The 12,936-nt window shown below is 37.5% G+C and overlaps 1 protein-coding gene across 6 annotated transcripts in view; it reads right to left on the reverse strand.

Annotated features, from left to right (window-relative positions):
• Positions 1-12,936, reverse strand: part of LOC134540706 (la-related protein 4-like) — a 234,115-nt gene that overhangs the window by 134,318 nt on the left and 86,861 nt on the right. Inside the window, exon 1 of one of the 6 annotated variants that reach the window (XM_063383590.1) lies at positions 2,142-2,250. The exons of 4 other annotated variants lie outside the window; for them this stretch is intronic. In XM_063383590.1, the coding sequence (XP_063239660.1) occupies positions 2,142-2,235 (94 nt within the window). In that variant the 5' untranslated portion in view covers positions 2,236-2,250. One more of the 6 variants, XM_063383592.1, reaches the window with a different exon arrangement.

Consider the following 12,936-nt stretch of genomic DNA (forward strand, 5'->3'; position numbering starts at 1 on the left):
CAGACAAAGTTAATGAATAATTATGTGTAACGAATATGGTATGTTAAGGTATATAATACTAAATTCTCTGAGCAAAAACAAAATTACCATAAATTTCACATTATACACTTTCCTGCATTTTACAACATTTTCAGATACCCCCTAGAGTACATTATGATACCCAGGACATTTTGATAATAGTATAACATTAATAAACAAATAAATTACATGAAAGTGTTATTGCAAAATAATCTAAACTGTGCAGGACTCCATAATTAAATATTATATAATGGGTGGTATATATTGTGTCATATTCTAGACTAGAATAGGTAGGGCTGCAGTATGCAATATGATACCGGAAAGTACCAAGAAATTTATTTTGTGCATAAATTTTAAAGGGAAAACCAATTACCAATGCTGGATCAAGGCAAACCAAGATCAGTTTGCATAAGCTAACTTCTTATACTACAATATGCAGGCGTAATGTAATTAAAACAATGACCTGAATCATTTTGAGTTCTATGTTGCTGGAAACTGCATTACCTAGGATAAAATTAAGTTTTTCAGAGAAAAAAAAATTCTGTATGTAATCACCCCCCAAAAGTATATTCTTTAATTAAGACAAGTGTATTTTTATCGATGTGTGATGGATTGGTGTCGTGCTACCCAGCGATTGAGCGAAGCACACAGTCATATCCATCTACCTGCTGTGTTTGTTTAGTCTGGTTATTGAAAACGGGGATAAAATACTGCAGGCAGAAGGGTGTGTCCTGTGTGATAGATCCACCCATGCTGTAGCAAGCACACTGAAGCACCTTTGCAAGATATTAGCCAACCTGAAATAATAAATTTACCAAAAACCAGAAAGTCCAATTTCTGAATTTTTTTAATATTTTCAAAAAAGCCCTTAAAATTCAATTTTACCCTTCTTATGTGAATTATTAGTTCAACTAGTCCTAAAACACTGATTTAATAAATAGTACTGCTCAGAATCCTGATTATTTTCATGGAATCCCAATAATGATCAGTATTGTTAACTTCCAAATTGCACAACAAACATGCTTAGCATGTTTCACATTTATCAATCTGGTTGGTAATAAATTTTTTTTTTAAATCAAGCAGCATATTTGCAATCACAATGATTGTGCATAAAACATGTAAACAAATTGAGAGCTTACATAATTTTGGTCTTGGAATAGCAGCATTAAAAAATTTATCTTTGGCTTGTGTGAATAATTAATTACTGTTAATAATTTTCCTGAACTGTAGTTACGCCCGCACACTACCACAGAAAACGATTTCTCTTGAGCAAAAACGTTATTGAATGCCTAACATGGCTGATTAATAAAATACATTCCCTTGTAACATGACCTAGTTTACATTTCCCTTCTAATGCTGGAAACTGAATGCTTCACAGCAGTTGCAAACGAAATTTTATAGTTATCATCACAGGAAACTGACTACTGGATACTCAAAAACAAAACATACACCCATGGCATAGACTACTTATTCTACATAGCACTATTTTAAAGTGAAAAAAAAAAAATGCTAGCTACAACAGAACAACCTTAATTGAAACTTAACTATAGTTAATTGTAAATACAAATTAGATAAACTTCGACCGATAAAGGCATAGGTATATTCATAAAACAACGCTAACCGCAAAAAAATGGGTTACGACTAACCTCACATAAAAAAATACATACAAAACTGTTAGCTTTTTCGAATTGAACAAAAAAGACAATACCGGGCATTATTTCAACATTAAACGCCATTACGTAATGAACAGACACAAAATCTTACATGACATTACGTTTTATATCATTAAACCGCTCTAAAATGGCATGGCAAAATAACCACATCGAAAGCCAATTGAGCATGCAGTAATACTTACGTAAACATCAAATACGTCGATGCTAGTAATATTATCTTACGATTAGTAGTCACAATCCTTAAAAATGTATTATGAGTTTTGAATATTTAATAAAACCCGGAAACTGTGCAGTTTATCAATAAGTTCAGTGATGCTCAGACCACCGCATTAACAAATACAGCTAAGTACAAATTGATACAATAGTATAATCATTAACTGCTCAACCTATCCAAAATTTCTGCAAAATTAGTAAGAAATTGTCTCGCTGACATGAATTCAGGATTCTTACCGTTGTTAATAGTATTAACTCGACACAATTCCTTGCGGAAACCTTCAAAATGGCCGACTTCGAAAGCGCACATGCCACAGAAACGTTGCATCATGGGGTTGCGTCAGTGCCACTACAATCTTTTAAAAATCTTTTATAGGAATCTAGGCAGGGCAAAGAAAAACCAAATATTTAGTACAATCACATACTGTAGCCTTGTTTGATTAACATGATTTATTGCTTCGCACATAAGTTAAGAGATTACTACAATTTTTCGATTTATTTTTATTTGCCGATTGGTTTTGTTAGGTTGGTGAACTGTTAAATGAAATGCAAAATACAAAAATTTACGACACCGAAACCACGATGTTGGTTAAGCTCCTTTTTATGATAAATTTAAAAAAAAAAAAATTGAAATGAATTTTATGGTTCATATATTCTATAGTTTTTTTTTTAAGTTCACAATATGCATCGCATCAATCGCCAGATTTTAGTATTAAGATATCTAATGCAATCAATACAGATAACACTACTGATAACTTAAAATGGCAGTAAACAATGCTTTCTTGCCTGTTTTATCAATTACAGTAGCTTAAATAGTGCTTATTAATTGAATGTGCATGTGAAAATTTCTATTTAAATTGCTTAACGTTCCAGTATATAATATATTACAGTTTCACTGTCCAGTTGTCTAATAATAAAGCCTGTTAACTAATTATATTTTACATAATTTATAGGAAAGTACCTGCACACAAAAATGTAATATTTAAATGGTATTAAAGTTAGTGAATAATACAACATTTATTAATTTTATATTAGACTGATAATATCTCAGCGAATGTCCCGGTGACAAAATTTAGTAACGAAACGAAGTACCGGCACCTGTAATAAATTTTTTTTTACGTACACCATTATATTTGATTTTTGCGGTACCAACATTGGATGAGGGTGTGGCGTAACCATAGTAACTGATGACAACAACTCCTGAATGTATCACCAAATACAATCCTACTAATATTATAAACGCGAAAGTTTGTAAGTATGGATGGATGTTTGTTATTCTTTCACGTAAAAACTACTGAATGGATTTGAATGAAATTTGGCCTACAGCTAGCTTATAACCTGGATTAACACATAGACCCCATATTAATATGAAATTCCATCCCTAAGGGAGTGAAAAAGTGATAATTTAATTTTATAACAGAAAAAATCATAGGTCATAGACACACAAATAGTGAGTGAGTGTCATTTCTCTATGTCTGCCACACGATCATGCACATAGTAAGGTCTGGCAAATTAAAATTTTTCTCCTTGGTTGAGACCAATCCGCTTAGTGGAGCTCGCAGCGGCTAGCAAAATAAAGGAGCTAATAACAGTTTTGTTCTTAACTTCGTCAATAGATAGAGTTTGCCTTGAATTTTAAACGCACCATCGTTTGATGCGTTTGTCATGTCTTTAATTTTCGTTTGTTTGTGCCGTATGCGTTCCTATACCATTCCATTCATCCGATTGCGATGAAATTTTGGTGATTTGTTATGAGCATGCCCATGAAGGTTACTGAGACGGTATAAATATTTTTCAATAGTTGGATCACGAATCGTGTCAAAAATGTTTATTTCATTTTATATAGCAGCACTTCGTCTGTTTTTGTTGTATTAGTGCGCACGCATGACACAATTCATTTAAATATAAAAGAGAGACAGAGATAGAGTGATTATATATATATATAGTGAGATAGAGACGGAGAGATAAGTTGAGATAGAGCGAGGTATAGAGAATGAAATGGGTTAGATAAAGAGATATACCTATATATGTAGGTATAGAGCTATATTCTCTATAGACATATATAGAAGATAAAGAGATAGTGGGAAGTACGTATGTAGATATAAAGAGATAAATAGAGATAGAGAGATACATAGATGTATATAGATGTAGATAGAGATAGAGATAAATATATATAGAGAGATGGATAGATGATTTGTATATGTGAAACTATTTCAAATATATTACAAAACAAAACTGAATGAGGCATTGCAATGCAGGCCGAGCATTAGCTAGATAATGGAATCTTATCAATATTAGTAATCTCTTATTTTTCAGCTTTTTTCTATATTGCTTTATAAAGTCTAAATTACATACAGACCATGTAAATAATTATAAACTGGCAGAACAACGTCTGTCGGGATCTGAAAGTGATATAAATTAATTTTCACACTTGACATTCAACTTAAGAAGACAATTAATAACTACAACTGATTTCGAAAAGGTCCCTTCACCGTGTTCAGCCCGGGCAACGCCGGGTATTGCAGCTAGTTAGTATTATACAACGGTTGCCACACACTCACTTTATCCAATTACCCTGAGTTTTACCTGTCAAAGCCAACATTTTCCCCCTGCATTACAGGTGATCTGACAAGATAAGATGTATTACAATATATATTAAAATCAAAACGTATTATTAACAAACATGCATAGGTGTAGAATCGACAATAATTTTCGTTTTCTTTCACAACAAATTGTGTGCTCTGTTGAGATTTCCTTAAACCAAGGCCGCCAAGGGGGTTAAAGAAAAGAAGGGAGGGGAAGGGAAGCTTTTGAGTTTCTGTATTTTTTAAAATGCTTAGATTTACCTTGATAGGACGAAAATAGCAAGTCTAGTGTTAATCGAATGCATATGAAACCCAATTGGTTCTGATCACTTGTACAGTTGTGGCCACTGTAATGTTTCCAGTCAAGAAATTATTTAATTTATTTTTTTATTGTTTGTAGGGTATAAAAAGTTGTGCATTAAAAAAATGAGAGGACCCGACAAAATTACATATATTGGGCCTGGGTCTTTGGTATATCTCGATGGTCCTGTCTAACATTTATGTACGTAACTAGCATGCATGATAAATAAATAATATTTTGTTACTAAAAAATTAAATAAATTTTCCCGTGTTTTCCATGTTTTGAAGACATCGTGTTAATTCCCGTGGAGACACTATTAGTTATGTATGTTTTGAAGACACCTTGTTTATTCCATAATTTTTCCGTGTTTTGAAGACACCTTATTAATTTCCTGAGTTTTTCATGTCAGCACTACGTAGCCTCGGAACTTTCAATATTCACAAATAAACAAACTAGACATATTTTATTTAAAAAAATATATATATATTGGACGAGGGACAGTGACAAAATTTCTGGATGCAGTTTATAAAAACAAACAATACGGAATCTATTTTGGATGTCATTACATGAACACGCAGTTATTTTGGTCCAAACAGTCAAGGTTCCCTCAACTGAAGAGGCTTATTTTCCGGATTCATTTCCCCACCAGGTCGAGGATACTATACTTACGTAATATCTTATTTCAGGATTGAGAACAGTTTGTTGTGTTATCACATCACCCCCATACGGCGGATCGCGGAATTGTAAACCGCCGAAGGACAAACTTTCCGAGAAAATCTGTGTGTTGCGTCCCGCTTAGGGTTTCAACAGCAAAACGATATCACTGCGCGCAGAAATAGACCGATCAGTATACAACAACAATAAACCTGTATTTGAAGAAATTCCGCAATTCGGGGATCAGAAATGGAAACTTCCCTTATCCTATCTAACTTAAATATTTCCAACAATGCACCTCACAGGGTTTTGGGGTTCATTCAAATGAGTTCTCATAACGTTTTTTTTTTCAACGCAATTTTTCCTACAAAAATTTTTAAAAAAATCCCAACTTTTTTTATATATTTTTCTAATCAAACATAAAACTTTAACTTATATTTTACAAAGGTTTGTTTTTTATACAGAATATTTCAATTACTAACACACACACACACGTATATATAGCAATTTGAAGTCGTTTGACATAAACCTCTTATTAAATAGGACCAATAATTTCTGAAATCTAAATCGAAACACAAAACTACGTGAAAAATTAAAAATTAAACCTGGTATGTATCTACGATAGTCAAAATTTTACCGATTTTAACAACTTTCAAAAGGTTAACTTACATTAATCGTTTAATTTTTTTAGATGGTATTATTTTTAATTTTTACATCAAATCTACTTTAATTATATTTTTTCTCCCTTCTACAGTTTATTAAAAAGATATAGGTTTTATTATAAAAACGCTAACACTAATCGATTTAGGCTGTTAAACAGTTATGTTCAACTAAAAATTCACTGTCGACAAAACTCTGAACTTTAAATGCAAAACCTTAGTAAAAAAGTTTTATAGAAGTTCTATAAAGTTTCATTTTTTTTTAGTTTATTTATATTTATATACCTACAAATATATATTTTTTCAATGGAAGGGAGTTATAAAGAAGGTGTTTAGGTATGGTCATTTGGCACACACTATTGTAGGTGATATAGACAGAAGCAGGTAATTTCACAATTCAACTGAATTGTTTTATATTCAGATATTTTTAAAATTTTAAAATTTTGTGCATTTTTCTTTATAATTATAAACTCTAGATATTCACATAAATAGTGTATTATTCTAAATGTTTCTCAGTACACCAGTACCTACACATTTCATTAAAAGCAGTATTGTTATTTTGACTGTAATAAGTAATTAAACATGATGCATTTCAAAATAATTTGTAATAAACATGTCTGGGACTCAATTACTCCGAACAATAAAAATTAATCGGCATGCTTTCGTGTGTTTGAAAAAGTACCACAGTCAGTAATGTAAAAATTAAATCTTTAAGATATCCAAAAAATCCTCTTAGCTTATATATTATTTCCCTTGCCTGTTTTTCTGTCGGTCCGCGAGATCTTCCTTATTCCTTTATCAAATGCCATGATTTACCGCTCATTTTAAAGCTTATCGTGCCGGCTAATGACAAAAAATAGATACGCGGTCTACAAATTGACCGGTTCCCTTAAATTTTATATATATAAAATCAACTAAAAGAGGTCATTTAATGATGCGTCAATTTTTCGATAGATATCGAATCGGATTCGATAGATATCGAATCAGATATCCACTTGAAACATCAGCGTTTACATAATTTCTTTTTTAGATTGCACTTCCGTCATAATAAACAGAACATATGATAAAGAAATCTTAGAGGATCCTTCAACTTAACCAAAAATTTCCACCAAAAAACCACTTAACCAAAACTTCTGGCACGTCAGACTTTTCTTGTAAGTAAGTACTTTTGAAATTACTGTTGATATTTTGAATCACAAACATAACCTCTTACATTTACTTCTCATAGCATCAGTTAGTATTGAAGATACGCATGTACAGCCAAAAAGTGAACGATGATCACATCATCACTTCCAACATTGTATTTAAAGAGGTTTTGTAAACGCGTATATTATTGGTATGTTTGAATGTACCTAATACTTCTGTAAAAAAATTTAACAGCTATTTCTACTAATGTGTTCAATTACATGTCTTCATTTGTACCAACACCCGTTTACTTTTTTCTATTCTTCTTCAAAATGTAATTTCTCCCGAATTTTTTTAAGAATGGAATGCCACACAAAACGATTTGGCGCGCACTGCGGAATTCCGCACGTGTCGACTAGTGTAATTATATTAGCTAAAGCATCACGTAAACTAAGCACAATAAACTATTTTTTTTTCACTCGTATTTACTTTCATATTTTCAGAGTTACCATGCGTAATTAATACACCTCTGTGACTCGGACCATTTTTGTTAAATAAAAAAAAATGTTCAAACGCAACTTAAACACTAATTTTGGAAACAGCTAAACAATTAAAACTTTAATACCTTCTAATATAATAAAATTGGACATTCAAAATCCCTAGCTGACATTTGGAGGTTATAATTTCTCCTAGGTCCGTTCGAACTTTTGACCGACGGACGGATTAAATTTTCTGGCCATATTATCTTTGAATAAATCCAGTGGCCGACGCTGGAAAATATATTAAATCAGAAATTGCAAAATGTTAGTGAAGACATTATATTACTGCGTGAGAAGCTATGTCGCTTAATGCTACGGTGTAGGCCCATATATTTTAGTGTTAGTGTCAATAGCAATGTAAGTGTTTTTAATACACATGTTAATTTTTTTTTTTTTTGTATTTCATGATGTGTAACATCTTAGCTCTCGGTATACGGAATTTGGCGGGGGTAACTTCGTGAATGGAACGAACGCCGCATGGAACGGAAATGTGTTAACCACTGTGCTGCTATCTGTGGCGGATGTCGCGAACCAAAGTTCGCAAAGACAAAGGGAAACTTTATAGTATCACTGTAATGCATTTTTAACCAGATGTACAGTGTTTTAATATAATTCCTTTGTCGAAAATCAGGTCCAAAGCCGTGACAGACGGACAGATGACAGACGGAGGCGTAGTTTACTGGAAGGTGTTCGAAGGTACAATTGTACAGATTGTTCCGACTTCAAGGTCGGCATCCTCACGTTACCCTCCCACATGTGCGCCCTAATAGGGTAGGGTGGGAGTAACATTCCAGATCCTTTTTAACCCCTTACTGCCCCATGTAGCATATATGATACACACTAATTTATTTTAAGTGAAAATTATATTTTTTAGTGTATGTGCAAACTAGCTCTTTTAAAATGTTCACATACCTTGGGTCTATGGAATCATTTCAATGGGACAGTTTGTTTACATCAAGCTGTAATGCTCAACTACAAACCTTAATTTTGGAGGTAAGTAATTAAAACATTTCAGAGCTTTTTAAAAGAACAGAACTGCTAGGGACAGTGCGTGTGACAGAGCCGTGGACCGGCGGACCCCGTGGACTCTGGGTGTGCGAGCACATCACATCACGTGGAAACTGTGACTCGCGCTGTTGACAAAAGACGGCGGCACTATCGACTGGACACACAGGCGCGCGGTGCGAAGGTCGGGGAGACACCTCCCGGCTCGAACAGCGCTCCGAAGCGAACAGCACCGCCCCCCGGCTGGTCGAGCCAGTAACAGCAACAAGCACGTCCTGGCACAAGGGAAGCCGTCATTTCACAGACGAGAGAGCCACACCCGTTCATTCTCGCTTTTCTTTTCCCGTTCTATCTCATTGTATAAACCGGTGTAGCATTAAATTTTGCTGTCGATTAGGATAGGTTAGCTACATTATAAATACTTTAAAACATTGTGGATGGTTGGTTATATTAGGTAAGTATAGCTACATTAAAAATACTGTAAAATCATTTTATGGTTGCTTAGCAAATAACTTTTTAATATGTAGCTATCCAGCGCTAGGAAACCGTTTACATGATTTCACAGTATCTTTAATGTAGCTATCCTAACCAAATCAACCGTCGACAATGTTTTAAAGTATTTATAATGTAGCTAACCTAACCTTTTACAATGAAAAAAAAAAACCAAGATGCACGATCAGGCGTTTGGCTCTCTCGTCTGTGAAAAGAAGGTTTCCCGTGGCACAAGACGTGACCGCCATGTTGGCCAACCTACCGATTCACAATAGTTCATAACACGGTAGCGCGCAAAGGAGGGATATGTCATGGCGGCATGTTTATTTTATTGTAACATATTTCTTGTGCTATTCACTTTTACTTCTCTAGTTCCAGGTGCTGACTGGCAGCGGAGTGAGTGGTCAGTGTAGCCACTCACCGCCAGGGGCGCTTGCGTCCCTGGTCACTAAATCCAGTCCTGGATAAAGATCAAAGCGGACCACGAGTCCAAGTGCCCAACCCTTCGCATGGACTCTGTCCAACTCTTCATCCAGACCATCCTCTGTCTCCTTCCTGTATTCTCCTACACTTAATGCATGCAAATTTGCACCCCGCATGACAGTGCCCAGGGTTTTTCCTTGTGTCAATGCAGGTTTTACCTGGGCCCAGTTATAGTCTAGATGTATGAGTGAGGGGAGTTAGTCATGGCATCAATTGCTGCCGTGGCTGGCCAATCCCCTCCAAGCACACGATGCATGCGACCCTCTCCCTGCTTGGTTAATCTCAGCATGACTAGGCATATAGGCTTCGGCCTGAGATGCATCTAGGTGTTATCTTTAAAAGATTTGTGCAATGGGAGTGCATGACTTGATGTAAGTTTTTGGACATACGACATTGCTAATAACTTTTTCTGTTGAAGAAAAAATAATAAATAAAAAATCTTTAAAAGATTTGTGCAATGGGAGTGCATGACTTGATGTAAGTTTTTGGACATACGCCATTGCTAAGAACTTTTTCTGTTGAAGAAAAACTAATAAATAAAAATACCCAAAAATGACAAAAAAAAAACACACAAAATTAAGCAAACAATTGCTGTTGTCAACAAGGATATGAACACCACAAAATATTCCGAAACAGGAATATCGTCAACAAACAAAGAAAAATGTACTAAGAGAACGAATGTGTTATGTGGATGACACCTTCACTGTCTGGCAACATGGACCTGAAACTTTGGAGGAATTTGTGAACCACCTCAACTCTCTGAGGCCATCAATAAAATTCACATATGAAAAAGAAACCAAAGGTAGCATTCCTTTCCTGGATGTACTAGTCAGCAGAAAAAACAACAGCCTGGAAACTAAAGTATACAGGAAACCTACGCACACAGGCCAATACCTTAATTTTGCATCCAACCATCCCAAAACAACAAAAACTGGCATAATTCACACACTTACCAACCGAGCTGAGATTATTTGTTCTGATGAGAAATCTATTGCGGTTGAACACAATCATATAAAAAAAGAACTCGTAGCCAATGGTTACCCTGTCAACACCATCAAACAGCATATGAAATCCAACAAAACACTCAAATCCACAGAAACTGAGAAACCTGCAGGAACCCTAGTCATTCCTTATGTTCAAGGGCTTTCAGAAAAAATAAGACGCCTAGGAAACAAATATGGACTTCAAACAGCATTCCGTTCTAAATCTACTTTAAAAGTATTGTTACCAAGGTGAAACCAGCCACAGAAAAATTACAAACTCACAACTGTGTGTATCAGATCCCCTGTGAATGTGGCCACATGTACATAGGTGAAACTGGCAGAGCTCTATCCACCCGAATCAAAGAACACAAAAACAACTGCAAGAAGGGTGAAACCCAAAAATCCAGACTTGCTGAACATACATGGGAAAATAGCCACACAATTCTCTGAGAAGACTCCACACCATTCATACAGGAATTCGATAAAATAAAAAAGAAAATCAAAGAATCAGCCTTCATTATTAGCAATAAAAATATTTTCAGCCAGCAGAGCATTGAATTAAAAAATATGTGGATCCCCTTGATAAAGAGAGAAACATCCCTGCAGCACAAAACAATAGCCAATACTCAACCCACCATGGCTCAGTATCAGTGCTTAATGAAGCACCCCCCCCAGCAGACTCTCGTCTGACTGATAAAGGGATAACATCATCGCCAGTGAGGGCCGCGGGGCCCGAATGCCGCAACTTGGCATCGAACTCCGCGACCCTTTAGGAGTACCAGGTGGCTTTCTGCCGACCCCTAACCTCCTGTTTTGACCTATGTGACTTCTGTTTTGACTTTTGTAAATGACTTTCTAAATAAGCTGTGAAGCTGTGTTTTGTTGCAAATGGCCTGGTATAATCTACTTTAATTTCGTGTGGTGACTCTACTTTAAACTCGTGTGTTGTCCAGCCCTCCCTTTAAGTTTAAAATTTAAATTCGAAAGGGGGGGGGTAGGGGGTGAATATTAATTTAAGTTGAGCTGTTGGCCTTGCCTGCTCAGTTAGTTTTGATTATTATTTTGTTATTTAAAACGTGTTGATTTATTTATTTGCGTGTGGGCAAAGGCTGGACTAATTTACTGTGTATGTCTAGGTGTGTTGTCTGTGATTCGAGGTTCCTAAACCGTGGGCTGCTGACCCCCTCCCTTTAACGGGAAGAGGGGCTAGGGCGGCGGAGGGGACGAGTCCCCTCTGCCCACGGCTGGCTCGGTGTGTACCTAGCGCGGCTCAAAACCGCAGTTAACATTTCTTCCAACTGCAGCACTGCGCCGCGCGGAGTAGACTGCAGCTCGGTGTGGCCCCAGGCCCTGGGGAGCTGCTGTCTGGTGTGGGCTGGTTCAGCTGCGCAGTGGGCGCCTCTGATGGTGAGGCCGGCCTCCAGCAGGCGAGTGGCCTCCTGAACAGTGGCGAAGGCCACTCTGTAGAGGCCAGTGAGGCGCCCTGTTGCCCTGCTGCAGACGCGCCAGCACCTGGTCGGCTTGTGGCCGGCCGAGCGTAAGGCTGCGTCGACTTGTTCGGCAGGTGCCCCGCCCCTGAGGACGACAAAGTGCCAGGGCGCGCGGTGATCTTGTGGGCGCTGACTGGGCTGCTCCTGTGCTGGCTGCCGCGCCGATCTCCCCGCAGCCGAGGCCGCCTTGGGGGCGGTCTGTGTGGCTGTAGAGGCTACCGGCGGTGGCAGCAGTGGAGAGAATCCTTGTGCCACGTGAAGAGCTGCAGTGGTGCTCTTCTGAGCTGTTACAACAGCTGCTTGGGTGCCAGATTCCCGGCACTTGGCTGGGGCGGGCGTCTGGCTCCACTGGTGCCGACTCCGCACAGCTGGGTCAGTCTGGCAGCTGCTGTGGCGCAGCTCTGGGGCAGGCTGCGGGGGCGCAGACTGCGTCGAGACGTCCCGTGTCTCTGGTGGTGCTGGTGCTGCTGGGGCGGGCTCTGGTGTTGTTCGCCCGCTTTCATTTGCCTCCTCTACCAGCAGCATCATTTCGTAGATGGCCCACGAGGTGTATTTTGCAGGCGATTCGCTGCACGATGCGCGCAAGCGAACAGCCTGCTCTTCTAGGTGCAGCTGGGGCTGCTGCTCTTGTGCGAAATCTTCCAGATCCCACATCTGCTGCGCGGACCACATGTAAATTGTGGCCCTGTTCCGGTCCTCCGGACATGGCCGCAAGT

Source organism: Bacillus rossius, chromosome 17 (genome assembly GCF_032445375.1).
Source record: "Bacillus rossius redtenbacheri isolate Brsri chromosome 17, Brsri_v3, whole genome shotgun sequence".
In the NCBI taxonomy this organism is placed as follows: domain Eukaryota; kingdom Metazoa; phylum Arthropoda; class Insecta; order Phasmatodea; family Bacillidae; genus Bacillus; species Bacillus rossius.